This window comes from Aspergillus tanneri (assembly GCF_003426965.1).
Source record: "Aspergillus tanneri strain NIH1004 chromosome Unknown AapTan_4_pilon_pilon_pilon, whole genome shotgun sequence".
Lineage (NCBI taxonomy): Eukaryota > Fungi > Ascomycota > Eurotiomycetes > Eurotiales > Aspergillaceae > Aspergillus > Aspergillus tanneri.
This window is the reverse complement of record NW_022984631.1, coordinates 3,586,422-3,600,802: the sequence shown is the minus strand read 5'-3', so window position 1 is coordinate 3,600,802 and position 14,381 is coordinate 3,586,422. Positions and strand designations below refer to the sequence as shown.

General features: G+C 46.2%; 5 protein-coding genes across 5 annotated transcripts; 3 read left to right on the top strand and 2 right to left on the bottom strand.

The window, feature by feature from the left end:
* Positions 1–422: 422 nt before the first annotated feature.
* On the top strand, positions 423–1,799 carry ATNIH1004_006363 (putative NAD binding Rossmann fold oxidoreductase; the record flags this gene model as incomplete). The annotated part of the gene is made up of 5 exons (XM_033570998.1): positions 423–705; positions 770–865; positions 949–1,352; positions 1,429–1,516; positions 1,588–1,799. The coding sequence occupies 5 exons, from the start codon at positions 423–425 to the stop codon at positions 1,797–1,799; spliced, it is 1,083 nt and encodes a 360-aa protein (XP_033427030.1).
* A 921-nt stretch (positions 1,800–2,720) lies between these two features.
* On the top strand, positions 2,721–3,640 carry ATNIH1004_006362 (HPP family protein; the record flags this gene model as incomplete). The annotated part of the gene is made up of 2 exons (XM_033570997.1): positions 2,721–2,990; positions 3,059–3,640. The coding sequence occupies 2 exons, from the start codon at positions 2,721–2,723 to the stop codon at positions 3,638–3,640; spliced, it is 852 nt and encodes a 283-aa protein (XP_033427029.1).
* Positions 3,641–8,446: 4,806 nt separating this feature from the next.
* Positions 8,447–10,382, top strand: ARB1 (ATP-binding cassette family ATPase ARB1; the record flags this gene model as incomplete). The annotated part of the gene is made up of 2 exons (XM_033570996.1): positions 8,447–9,052; positions 9,114–10,382. 2 exons carry the CDS (start codon positions 8,447–8,449, stop codon positions 10,380–10,382), a joined length of 1,875 nt encoding a protein of 624 aa, XP_033427028.1.
* An 818-nt stretch (positions 10,383–11,200) lies between these two features.
* ATNIH1004_006360 (TFIIH complex kinase subunit CCL1) lies at positions 11,201–12,564 on the bottom strand (the record flags this gene model as incomplete). Its single annotated transcript, XM_033570995.1, has 2 exons — positions 11,201–12,151; positions 12,223–12,564. 2 exons carry the CDS (start codon positions 12,562–12,564, stop codon positions 11,201–11,203), a joined length of 1,293 nt encoding a protein of 430 aa, XP_033427027.1.
* Positions 12,565–13,014: 450 nt separating this feature from the next.
* Positions 13,015–13,890, bottom strand: UBC1 (E2 ubiquitin-conjugating protein UBC1; the record flags this gene model as incomplete). The annotated part of the gene is made up of 3 exons (XM_033570994.1): positions 13,015–13,189; positions 13,257–13,561; positions 13,630–13,890. 3 exons carry the CDS (start codon positions 13,888–13,890, stop codon positions 13,015–13,017), a joined length of 741 nt encoding a protein of 246 aa, XP_033427026.1.
* Positions 13,891–14,381: the final 491 nt, after the last annotated feature.

Below are 14,381 nucleotides of genomic sequence, written 5' to 3'. Positions count from 1 at the left end.
GGCCTCACTTAGTCACCCATCTAGATAGTCAGCTCGCCTGAGCCCCTTGAATTCAGAGAATTGTGCCTCGCGAACAGCTATACTTAATGAAGAAGTGGGGTGTTATTTCCTAAACAGGGTTGGAGGGCGTCCTTAACCCACAAACTGGGTGTCCGTCTACTATCTCATCATCGGCAACAGAGAGAGAAATCCGAGTCGGGACGTAGTCGGCTTTTGGTGCCCCGCCAGACCCAAAGGTTCGCATCGCCAGGACCTTCCCCCGCACCTGCTACTATTCTACGAGCACTTGGGCATTCAGCTTAACTAGACCATATCATATAAATAGATGAACTCGTTGGTTTCCGTATTTCTCCCCTTTTTTTCAGAAAATTTCTTGTTCCTACCAGGTCTACATTAGTGGCTTCTCTGCGGTCAATTTCACTATGGTATCGAAAACTTGGAACGTTGGAGTGGTCGGGTACGGGCTCAGTGCCAAAGTTTTCCATATCCCATTTGTCCATGAGGTCCCCCAGCTAAGCCTTTATGCTGTGGTGCAGCGTACACCGAAACCTGATGATGATGCGGAGAAGGACCACCCAGGAATCAAGTCCTACAGGAGCGCTGAGGACATGGTCAAAGACGAAGCTGTCGACGTGGTGATTGTTACTACGGCCCCAGATTCACATTATAGTTTGGCCAAGTTGGCATTGGAGAATGGAAAGCATGGTGAGGCTCTATCCATGAAACGTGACAATGGAACCTTGGTTTCGCTGATTTCTCGGACTCGTAGTTGTTTGCGAGAAACCATTTACCCCTACTTCCCAGGAAGCCGATGAACTTGTTGCCGTCGCCAAGAAGCAGAATAAGCTGTTGGCTGTATACCAAAGTATGTCTTACTTCTTTGCATATTACACACGTGGCATTACATGTCAATTGAAGTGATTGGAGTTTAACGCAGACAATGTACAGACCGTCGGTGGGATGCGGACTTCGTTACGCTATCGAAGCTGGTGAAGAATGGCTCTCTTGGTCGCGTGGTGGAATACGAGTCTCACTTTGATCGCCACCGTCCCCAGGAGCCTGCTGCTGATGCGTCCAAGTGGAAGAACAAGGTCATTCCTGGCGGTAGCGCAATTTATGATTTGGGAGCCCACCTGTTGGACCAGGCCGTACATCTGCTAGGATTGCCAGATCGAGTTACCGGGTTCATTGGTTCTCAAAGAGAAGTGAACACTACAGGCTTCGAGGATTCATTCACTGTACTGCTGCACTATAAGAGTGGCCTTCTCGTCACGGTAAAGGCGGGCGTTGTGAGTCCGGAGGAGGCGCAATTGAGATTCTGGGTTCGAGGAGAAAAGGGTAGCTTCAAGAAGGTATGAAAATGCGGGCTAAAAGTCATTCATGGGTGAAGTACAGGACCGGGATGCTAACGGTCTACCTTCTCAACAGTTCCACCTCGATATCCAAGAGGACCAGCTCAAGGTGGGAATGAAACCCGGTGACAGTGCATATGGTCGGGAACCTAGTGAAAGATATGGTATGCATACTTCATCCAGGAAAATAATCAAATGGATCTTGCGCGCTCGAAGGCTAATTCCACTGCTTCAGGTACCCTCACCACGATTCAGGACGGCAAACCCGTCAAGGAAATCACTCCAACTGTGGAGCCACCAACTTGGACTGAATACTATAGGAAGCTCGCCCGGGCTCTTGCCGGCGAGGGCGATCTTCCTGCCAGCGGAGCGGAGGCTCGTGAAGTTATTCGACTTATCGAACTGGCAAAAGAGAGTTCTCGACTCGGCAAGACTATGGATGTTTAGGTCGGATGATTTAATGTAGAAAATACTATGCCAATGATATGCTGATTCCATTTCTTCTACGGTCGGGAAATTTGATCTAGATGTGAGAGCTCGGCTGATATAGATGAATATATATAGGTAGCATATACATACTTACCATGCCCTCATGGCCATCAGTGACACAATAAATACTTTGCTCCCGGATAGATCGGCAACTGTAAGCGCTGCCTTAGGCAGAAGTGGACATGGGTAATCGAGGGAATGAATGTGGAAATACGCTTCCAAGCGGGGCACTAAGCCCTAACAGGAATTTCTGTTACTCAATGTAAATACACTGAGGGGGAAAGAACAGCATTCTGGCAATAATTCTCTTTTCTGATGCTCTTGCCCTGCCGAGAATTGTCGCTATTAGGGCTTCCTTGGCTTGTTCCGCGGAGATGCGATTGGTGTCATGCTGAAGTCCCTGCCCGACTTTTCCGTACATGATACTAGTATTTATGACTGAAGTTGTGGTCAGAACAGTTAAATTCCCCTGACAGCCCACATGGCATTAAAAATGTGTTACTCCTTACTCCAATTGTACTCCGTACACCTATGAAATACGGCGATGTATTGTTTTCTTTGGGTATTATAAGCCAGCAATTGTTCCTATTACGCCATTCCCATTGGTTTCGGGCATAAGGAGTTCCTCTTATAGAAAAACCTACTCAGTGCTTTAGCTCTTTTGCTCATTTGCACAGAAGTGGTTCCGGTTGTTCCATGCTGTGTGGTTCTCTTTCATTCCCCATGGCACCGTCCAATTGATAGCGCCTGTCGTTATATCGCCGTTCCCACAGCTGGTCTTAAGCTTTTTAGCTTGGTTTAACAGGTGGATCCTATTATTATGTTGTTGGTCTAGCATAAGAGCCTCTTCGACTGAAATTCATCAGTACCGATATCACCATGTCTAGGCATATCGACTTCTCTCGCTGGCATGTTGATATAGATGCCTATCTTAATCCTTTTCTTCCAGGCCCCCCCTGGCGATGGCTGCCTCGTCCTGTCTCTCATTTCCTGGGATACAGAGGCAGAAAGCCTCCAAAAGCCCTTGGAAATATTCTGATTGCATTCTGGTCTCTCGTTGGGGTTTTCTGCGGCGTACTAGTGGTTGCCGAGGTTTCTATGCATGTTCCATCTTTTCGTCAGAATGCCCCTATTATTGTGGCTAGTTTTGTATGGTTACTATCACTTTCCTTCGATTATTTCTAGATTAAAATATGTCTTTACTAACATCCTCCTAGGGTGCCGTCGCGGTGCTAGAATTTTGCGCTATTGAATCACCCTTTGCCCAGCCACGAAATGCAATCCTAAGCCAACTCTTTGCCAGCGTCATTGGCATTGGTATTGGAAAGCTTTTTACATTGAATCCAAATGCAAATATTAAGCCCGAACTTGGAGGCTCTCTCGCTTGTTCCATCACTACTGCCGTTATGGTTTTAACAAACACTGTGCATCCCCCTGCTGGGGCAACCGCCTTGTTAGCCGTGACGGAAGGCTCCAGTATCGGCTGGTTTTTGATCCCTGTTATGCTTCTGGGATGTGTGCTTATGCAATGCGTGGCCTTATTGATCAATAATATCCAACGGCGGTTTCCGGTGTATTGGTGGACTCCTACTCCTCTTTCACGACCGAAAATCGAAGATCGCGAGACTAATGGAGTTGAAAAGGGTAATGATAGAGCATCGAGTACAGATGAGATTGGGGCAAGTGTCCCAGCTCAGGTCGTCATCCAAAAGGGAAAGGTTTTGGTGCCTGATAATATCTGGATTACAGCAGAAGAGATGGAGATATTGGAACGAATTAGCGAACGAATACAGCAATAGAATCCTGCGAATAATACTTTGATAATTAACTAATATGATACGATGGCTATATACGAACTATGAGTGTTGTACTTGGATATATAATCTGCACCTGCCTAGGCAGGCATTTCGATCCGAAAGAACGTAGCACGATACGGCTTTGGTATACAGAAAAACAGGCAGCATCTAGATATGGAAGCAACTGAAAGGGGAGGCGGCTCTTTGATGAAATTATAAACAAGCCTTCCCCTTGCATATTGAATTATCCATCTCACTCAAAGGCACATTTGACTAGTATCAATCGTTTGTATGTACTCCGTAAATAGGTATTTAAGGCCTATCAGCTCTTGGAAGAAATTGAGTACCTAATTGTATAGTTAGTGGACTACAGCTTACGCAATGAAAACCAAGGCGTTGCTATCTCCGAGTAATTTTCATGATAGTACGCTCATTCAGCTGATATTTTCTGGTTTGCCAGTGCTTGAGTTGAGTCATTCATTTATAGGCATACTCTTACAGCTCTTGTGAAAATAGAACTGGCGTCACCGATGTTGACTGCTGCAGTCTTGATTACCTGACCTATCCTAGAAAGAGAAATAAATAGCGAAGAACACAGTTGTTGAAATCCTCTTATTTCTCAAGCAATATACCACTTTTGCTTTCTAGTTTTATTTTTATCCAATAGACCGAGCTGTAATTTTGTACAGAAATATCAATATCCGGCAGCACGCGAGAGTTCCAGCCAATCAATCGGCTTTGAACATGTAGCCTGGTATCTTAATTCGTCAATGCATGTTTTATAAGAGGCAGAGTTACCACCAGGGGCAAGCTCTCGTCCTAGCGGGTATATTACCAGCCGTTCAGTAAAAGCTTGTCTTATTTCTCCTAGCATCCGGACCAATTCCGTCGACTGATTTCCAACAAAATTAGTCTTTATGCAGACTTTGCAGCATATAATCACCGGAGCATGTTAGATAAGTTCTAGTCTTATCGAGTTCATGCCTCCCGAATTAACAACAAAATCAGAAGCCTTCAACATGATAATCCTTGCGTATCTGCTGCTTGGTGTTATACAACTACAACCCTAGCTGCTAGCGCTCCAGATGCTAAGGCCGAGTGCGTAGCCCTATGAGTCATGGAATTTGATCCAAATGACTTCCCCGAGGGGGTTACTGCAGCGGATATAGCAAGTAAAAAAACCATCCCTTGGGTCACACGCCTTATCCCGGTGCCGTCCGCAGTTGGTTCCCAAGATGGTTCTTTTAAAAGATATTTTGGCATAACTATGGGACTTTTTTTACCTTAGCCTATTATGTTTTAATCTTCAAGTTAATGGACTAAATCGGGTTGATGAAACTTCATCATAATATCTGTTTTGTCTGACAATATGCAATTCTTACTCTTATATTTAAAGCCGGCATGACATGTGTAGCCCGTACCTTCCACCAGGTAGAATTCCCCAGCTTAGATTTCAGGGATAGGTTAGTTCCCAAGGAGGAGTATTATTAAGTTAATGTAGTTATAGTTTCTCTGTAATGTTTACTACGTGGGATAGTGTAGGGGTTTCTGTATTCTGGGGTAGTAATGCTGCATCAGCACCCCTTGGTCTTCTGGATTTGGGATAGACATAGGCTTGGTTTTGGGTTATACTAGGGCCGACACGCTTCGACTATCTGTTCTGCATTGTCTTTCGTGTCAGGGGCGGATATTCGAGAAAGCCGAAAAAGATATTTGCAGGGTGGGCTGATGTTGAGCGTTTCCCCTCTCCTTGTTGGGCTGAGAAGGGGAAATGCACCTTATTCGACTATCTTACTCTTTATGAATACTGCAAAATAGATAGATGATGGTTACCTGTGACTTCGAAAGCCGACTTGGCTTACGAGTAGCTAAAAGGGTTTATGTTACCTGATTTAAAGCCACTCTTTCTCAATTTTTCGTTATATGAGGAGTTATATATAGAGAGGTATTACTGTACCACTCAAAAGCGGCATGATCTCATGACCGACTACAGGTGTTATTGGCGGTTGCCCAGTTACAGTAGGTATTTCTTGGCTACATCAACACATCAGAAGCTGCTTTGACCCTTGTGATGGGGTTAGAGGCTAACAGAGCCAATAGAATACTGTTCCTTGTTAAGAGTGTGGTATATATCGGAGCAAAATTGTCCACTTAACCAGCCAATAGTTGTTTAAACGAAAAGACTAGTATTCGGTGTATACCGGGACCCGACAGCAAGAGTTATAAAAGAATATTTCCATTTGGTCGAGTTATCTTCCCACTGTTCATCTCTAAAAACCGTCAGATATTTGCTTACAAACTTATCCACAAATTCTAGTTTCACGCAGTGCTAATAGGTCTTTTGTTTCTCAACTTACACTCTGATATATGACCACAAAACGCTGACATTACCCTCCTCGAATGCCCCAACCTTGATCTCTATCAGCCTCTTGGGCACGATTGCCCTATCGTCAGCTATGACCCTCTCGACCATCATTGGAGACCCCGTACTCGAGTGCGGGGACATCGAAGTCATGGCTTACGATCCTAATAATCTTCCCCAGGGCGTGGCCCCTAGCGACGTTCGCAAGATCGCCCACTGGGTAACAATTAGGTGGTGAAGGGTGTATCGCTGGCGACTATGGATGTGTTGGACCAGTCCGTAATTAATACAACCGTGATTAAGGATGATCCTGAGAGCTTAGATCTTAATGTTTTGAGTAAGAGGGTAGCTATAAGGATGCTCCTTATGGTTGCTCCAGTGGGTTTTACTGGAAGGTTTATGGCCCCAACTTTGAGTGATGTTGGACGGAAAAGAAGGGAGGGATTGGGGCTCAGTAAACTTGTAGTAGTATTAAGGATTGTGGGACTACTGCCATACCTATGCCTGTGAAAGGGTTGTCCGAGTAGTGGGTATAGTTATTAAGCAGTTTCTTTATGCTGCTTATTTTCAGGAGAATGGATTTAGCGCCGCATGGGGTTTAGTAAGATGTGGGAAAACATGTTGTCAACAGCACCACCACTACACTAAAAAGACGCCGTGACGCCAATTCAGGAATAATCATGTTGTGTGGAGGTTTCAGGGGACCAAACTCACAGCTAAAGGGAATATGATTTGCAGTATGTTAGAACCCGGCAAAAAAAAAAAAAAAAAAAAAAAAGGCCTGAAAGACACTAGTGTCTAGTTTAGAAAAGATACGGAAGTACTAGCTAGCTCCTTATTTATTTTTCAGAGAAGTAGAGTAGTTAATGTAATATCCACCACCCTGCACTTCAACTGCTTCTAGTTAAACCGCCGTTTATCACAGCCGTCATACTGTAATTCCCTGCGTTCATCGGGATTTAAGAGATCTGTTAATGGATCTTTATCATTCCCTGCCTCCGTATGTGCTCCAGTTGATATATCAGATATAATGCAGTAGAGGTATCGCTAGTTCCCTTACAATCTAGAGTATTAAATATCAGCTAACTTCTCGCTTGTGAATAAACGCCAATTCTGAGTCGCCTTGTGATCCAAAGAAGCGGAGTTTGAGCACACTCAGAGCGATTGATGGTCCCTCACAGACTCATGTACATTAACTATGCGATGTAAAGTTTTAAAGCATCGAGTCAAGGAGACCCGTGGTTTGTTTTATTTGCTCTATGCCTCTGTTGAAGATCGTAACATATGGGGGTTCGAGAAAGAAGACGATCGTCCTCTCACTAGCTATTATACTTGAAAGGTAATACATACAATAATTGAATAAGAAAAAGGAAACTTTATATTAAACGGGTTCAAGTGGCTAGCATCTCCGTCCTAAATGGGGGACCCTACCTAGGTCGACTGTTTATATTTATTAATTAACTTGTTAGCCGCAACTTTTTCTGGGTGTACCCATTGATCATCCTCGGGGCCATATCTACGCCAGATGCTCGTAATTATATTATAGAAGTATACACATTAGTAAATTCAGTGGAAAATATTGCCTCGGATGCTTCTTAAAGTGCCTTAATAATTGCTGCCACTAATATTTTCTACTATTATAACAGCCTTCAACTTCCTTACATATCTCTCGAACAAGTCTTGTAAAAGGTAGCTTTCAAAATAGTAGTTTACGGCCCTTTTGGTGTTTTTGATTTCCTGCAAAATGTTTCCTTTAACATGGTTAGTATAACTATTAATTAATGTAATAATTAGTATTAATAGTTGTATAAATAAGAGAACTGCTAAACAACCAATCTCTGTGCTGTTTTTAGTGAGCAAATGCGGAAATCTGCCTTGCTGCCTTGGGCGTAAGGCTTAAATCACGTGAAATTGATGCCCAATCAGGCTAGGCTTCGCCACGCTGCTTCGATGACGTATTTCAACCACCAGCGAGAGTCTCGGCAGCCCACTGAAAGGAATTTTTGAAGTCCATCGTTTTCCTCGCCATCATCCTTTTACATCTCTCCCTCTTCTTCTCTATCTTCCGTTTTCCTTTCTTCCTTTCCACCATCAGCAAGGCATTATCCTTTTCGATAATCGCCCCATCCGACCGCACTTTTGAGTCCTCGATCTTGCTGTATATAGCCGGCAAGCTTCTTTAACAGAGGATTGGTATTCCGAGGGTTCTCTATCGATAAGGGCTTCCAAGGAACTTTCTCCCTCCCCACTCCCAAGTCTTTTCGGTCGACCCTCTCACCCCGCTATTCTCGATCCACCTAATTGTGTTCCTTTTTTTTTTTTTTTTTTTAAACCTCTTTTCCCCTTTCTCTCGCCTTTACGACAGGCTTTCTTCTCTGGCCGCCACCCCCCTCCTTCCCGCACATCCACGCGTACCTCGTCCCGCATATCTCTCCTCCACCAGCAAGATGGTGTCTGCTTCGAAAGCCGCTCGTTTGGCAAAGCGTGCCGCCGATGGTGACACTAAGAAGAAGGCTGGCAAGTCCAAGGCCGGTGCTGCCACCGATGGCACGGAGACCCCTGGCACTCCCGGCACTCCTGGCACTCCCACCGAGGACCAGCCCGCCACCACAGAGGCTAAGATGAAGGAAGTCGAGAAGCTTACGGCTCAGATGGATAAGCACGGTCTTTCTGATCGTGTCACCACTGGTGTGCTCTCTTCGTTGGCTTCCTCTCGCGATACCAAAATCACCTCTGCCTCGCTGGTGTTCCACGGAAAGGTTCTTATCACCGATTCCATCCTGGAACTTAACTTCGGTCGTCGTTATGGTCTGCTGGGAGAGAACGGTTGCGGAAAGTCCACCCTACTCAAGGCCATTGCTCACCGTGAATATCCGATCCCTGATCACATTGATATCTATCTCCTGAATGAAGGAGCCCCTCCTACGGACCTGGGTGCTTTGGAATGGGTTGTCACCGAGGCCGAAAACCAACTGAAATCGATGGAAGAGAAAGCTGAGCAGATTTTGGAGGAGCAAGGCCCCGAGAGTCCCATCCTCGAAGATTTGTATGATGTACGTTTTTCCTCTCATTCTTGGGTCAGCCCTCTCAACTATCGACTAACTCCACTCCCAGCGTATGGATAAAATGGATCCCTCTACTTTCCACACTCGCGCTTCTTTGATCCTCACAGGTTTGGGCTTCAACAAGGTTACGATCAACAAGAAGACGAAGGACATGTCTGGTGGCTGGCGTATGCGTGTTGCCCTTGCCAAGGCCCTGTTCGTCAAGCCATCTCTGCTTCTGCTGGACGACCCCACCGCTCACTTGGATCTTGAGGCCTGTGTGTGGTTGGAAGAATACCTGAAGAAGTGGGAACGTACTTTGGTCCTTGTTTCCCACTCCATGGACTTTTTGAATGGTGTCTGCACCAACATGATTGACATGCGGATGAAGCAGCTCCTGTACTATGGTGGTAACTATGACTCGTACCACAAGACGCGTTCCGAACAGGAGACCAATCAAATGAAGGCGTACCACAAGCAACAGGAGGAAATTGCTCACATCAAGAAGTTCATTGCCTCTGCTGGTACTTACGCCAACTTAGTCAGACAGGCGAAGTCCCGCCAGAAGATCCTCGACAAAATGGAAGCCGATGGCTTCATCCAGCCCGTTATTCCTGACAGGGTCTTCACCTTCCGCTTCGCCGATGTGGAGAAGCTTCCTCCTCCTGTCCTGTCCTTCGACGATGTCAGTTTCTCCTACTCTGGCCAGTGGTCGGACACCCTTTATGAGCATCTGGACTTTGGTGTTGATATGGATTCTCGAACTGCCCTTGTCGGACCTAATGGTGTCGGCAAGTCTACTCTGCTTCGTCTCATGACTGGCAAGCTGCACCCCATCGGTGGTCGTGTTAGCCGTCACACTCACTTGAAACTGGGCATGTACAGCCAGCATTCTGCTGAACAGCTCGACTTGACCAAGTCGAGTTTGGAATTCGTCCGCGACAAATTCCCCGAGAAGAGTCAAGATTACCAGTACTGGCGCCAGCAGCTTGGCCGCTACGGTCTCACTGGTGAAGCTCAAACCGCTCTGATGGGTACTCTGTCGGAAGGTCAGAAGAGCCGTATCGTGTTCGCTTTGCTGGCGATCGAGTCGCCGAACATGATTCTTCTTGACGAGCCTACCAACGGTCTCGATATCCCCACCATAGACAGTTTGGCTGATGCCATCAACGCCTTCAGCGGCGGTGTTGTTGTGGTGTCTCACGACTTCCGACTGCTCGACAAGATCGCCAAGGACATCATGGTCTGTGAGAACAAGACCATTCGCCGGTGGGATGGCAGCATCGGTGAATACAAGAACTATCTTCGCAAGAAGATGATTGACTCGGGTGCAGTCTAAACTGCTACTGACGAAAGGACGTATACTTCTTCTTATGATTGGAATGTTAGAGATGACAATGAGCACAAAAAGCTGTAGGGGAAAAAGTTTCTTACAGGAGAGATGAACCGTCCTGGGCGATACCAATCATGAAGGTGGTTTTCATTTTATTTTTACACATTTGGGAGACATCTGTTCTTATTCTTTGGGGTTCCTTGTTTTTTAGATGGACTGTTTCATACCTCATCCCCTACTAGACCTGAGCGTTTGAGGGCTGAATTTGATATTCCTGTTTTCGTTTCTGATACCAACATGTGTCCGCCTGTTATAGACTTGCATTTCCTTTCATGTAGGTTTTTATCTCCATAGGAGGATGGAATCGGCTTTGTGTTATCGTTTTCCGTCCTCGGGTGATCGATGTCTCGATAGGTACCTGCTTGGTAGCTACATGCTTGGTACCGTTTGGAATAATAGATGATAGAAGGGTATAATGTTTTGGGTCAAAAGCTGTTGTCTTTCCCTAGATGCTGTTATCTTTATAGCTTCCTTTAATTGGACCTTATCATTAACTCTGGTATCTAAACAAAATATTTCCACTAATATTTAAGATCCAACATACGACATCCTCTCTAATGGAGGTCTAATATCCGGATGAATGGTATAATCCTATTAGGTATATTTAGCTAAAATGGAACTAGGCTATTCCAGCTCAGATCACAACCCTGTGATTTTCACCCCATTCCTTATAACTATACAAATTCCCCAGCTGAAATAGCTTAGCCCATTGTATCTGATTTTCTTCTCCCGTGGTATGTACCGCTCCCATCCCCGACTGGCGACTATTCCTGCGGTGTTTTCTCCTTCGTTCGTTGTGCTACAAGCTCCCCTCCAAAATTATCCTTGGCTTCCTTATCTTTCTGTTCACACTCAAGTTTCCGTTTCTTGGCGAGACGTTCCATTTCACTTTCTGAAGTGCCCACTTCACCGGATGCAGGTGTTGCTACCGCGGCCGTCGGAATCCGCTTCTGACCCGCTAGGTTCACCTTTTCGGGATTCTGGCAATGGTATAGCTTCTTTCCAATCCGTCTTAGATTCTTCTTTTGATCTGGATCGGAAGCTAGCGGTTTATATGACTGAAGGAGGGCGGAGCAGTCGGCAAGGGTCCGGGTAAGTTTCGTTCGAAGGTCAGAAAGCGGGTTCCCTTGTTGTTGGGAAGTGGGGTCGACGAGAGGTCCGCCGAGTTTGGCGTCGAGGTAGAATTCACCTATGGGACGGTCTGCAATAAGAAAGGCGGAGAGCCAGATCTGTGAAGGCGTGTAGAGGAAATATGCGTCCGTCATTTGCGCAGCGGATTTGAGGAGTTCACGCGTCGTGTGGTGAGCTCGCGCGAGGCGGTCTGTGATGGATGAGGACGAGGCTGCTGTCGCAGACGGTGTGAGGGAGAGGAGTTTGCGCCGTAGATCTTCTGGTTTCTGTTCAGGGAAATGAGGTGTTGGTTGCGCTACGCCTTGCGCTATGGCTTGGAGCTCCATGATTCCGCCTTCTAATCCGCGGAACGGATGACGCACATCGAACGTGAAACGCAGACTTTGCATGACGAGGAATTCGGGAGCGATGATGTCCTCGGCAGTGGTGTCGCCGGGAACTACTTCGGCGAACTGTCGTAGAGATAAGTAATAATTCTCGGTCTTGGTGGCGAGGAAGAGGGCACAGGGCATAATTGTTTTGGGATGATAGGTCATGGGCGAGTTGGTGAGGTAGAAGCGACGAAGGTACTGTATTGCCGTAGCCTATGGTAAATAGAATCGCTCAGTAAACTTGTCCTTGAAGATATCGATGGGACGCGATAGGGATCACGTACTCTCACTATTGTCGGCAACGGTGGTTTGTAGCTCTCCCCAAGCTCCACGAGCTGTTCGCAGAAATATCTCACTAGCACTTGCTCTTCTTCGGGTGTCAAACATTCGATGTCATTCTCTTCGCCTCCCTTGCTATCTGCATCGCTTCCGTTCGCATTTGGTGTAGGTGTCCCTGCTGCAGACGAGGCAGCTGATTGTCGCGACTCCCGTGCCCTTCGCAAGGCAGCTCGAACACGATCACTTGCAAGAGAATTTGTTTTTTCTCTTAGAGATTTTAACGACGTCTCGGTAAAGGACCAGAATCGGAATTGAGACGAGGAGCGATAGATATCGTCCTCAATCATGGTGAATAACGCGGAGTCAGAACTGTAAGAGTTTTCTTTACCCTCGAGATCCTTCAGATAGTGAAATGATGGAGGGAATTATTTCCCACAAAGAGGGTCTTTCGAGCCTGTGGCTAGCTTCATCGATCCATGCCCGAGAGTCCCAGCAGAGAATGAAGTGGCGGGACGCAGATCCACGTGCTTATCGATACGTTGGAGAAGATACACAAACTGCGAAACTTCTTTATTCGCATTCTTATCCTCTGTTGCTCCATGCTAATATAAAGTGGAAATAGAAGCAGCACAAACAAAAAATAAAATAAAATAAACAAGGGAGATCCCAACATAAGCAAGAGGGAGTGGCTTCCAAGGTACAACGTCCGGGCATACTTGTAGGGAACAGTGAAGAGTAACCCAAAAGAACAAATCGAGAGGATGTACCCTCTCTCTCCTCGAGAAGCAATTAATTATCTACGGCTCACCCAGAAGCCGTGCCGTAACGTCGCCCATATAACCTTCCTCCAGCTCATAATCCTCCCCATTCATCTGATCTATGTCATAATACCGGAAAGCTGCCACAACGCGGTCCACGTCAAACCCCATACTGCAAAACCGATCAATTAAATCTTTATTATATCCATCATACCTATAAGACAAGTTAGGAGAAACATTCCAGTTAAACAAAAGACAGTAAATAATCATGAAACACATACTTAGCCAGGTCTTCTTTTTCCCGCTCTTCTTTTGACTTGAGCTCCTGCTGGCGTAGTGATTCATCTGTCGCTCCGCCACTTCCTTCTCCGCCCTGCTTCTTTGGAGCTCCGGCGTAAATATACGCCCATTCCTGGGCCTTACGTTCAAATTCCTTCGGTTTCCGAAGGAGCATAGATGCAACTTCAGCATCCTGAGGATCTTTGGGTTCTGGCGTGCTCAGCAAAGACTGGAGAGACAGAAGAGCTGACTTGATTGTGAGAACCGGCGACCATGCTGTCGATAGGGTATCAAGACAGATGGCACCCTAAAAGAGCTGTTAGACGGCTACCCCAGAGCAACCCAACGTAGATTGGGTGAGGATGATAGACACACCGTTTGGCTGCTGACATTGGGGTGCCAGACCTTGGTTTCAAACTTCATCACGGGTGGCCGGAACGGGTAATCTATTGGTATTTTGATGTCGATTTTATAAGTCCCACCTTCGTATGGCGTGCCTGGGGGCCCTGGGAATGACCCCCGAAGATGCGTAATGTCGTCTTCGTTGCCGACTGGCTCTGCTGTGATTTGAGAATGGGCATCCGCGTGGATATCGGCGATTTCCTTCGCAATTCGCCGACCACGATTGGAAGCCATGAGAAAGACTCTTATACGGCAGAGGGATTAAGAAAGAATACGGTATACTGGAGCGGGTAAAAGAAGGCCGAGGTGAGGGACCAATGCAACTACAAGTCCAGGCCGTTAGTCTTGATATCCTAAAGCTGCCACAGGCTATGGAATACAGGACGATGAATTTAAACCAATGAACGGAAGATGTGAAAGAAAAGAAAATAGAAGTAGACGCTGGAAGAAAAGAGCCTCACCTGTTTTAGAGGGGCACTTCTTGTAACGATGAGAGAAGCGATACTGCGGGGAACTGGGAGATCGTGAAATCCTGAGAGATTGTGAGAGCGAAAGGAATCGAAGAGTCAGTAGACTAGGAAGAATGGGCTAAAAGTTAGATAGCATTCTGGATCTGCGCTCGACATGCAGTGTTTGCAGCAGCAATACCCAAGGTACCGATTCCCTGCCATAGTCTGGATTAATACATACGTACTACCAGCAATTAGTCAATAGCTTGGGGCAGC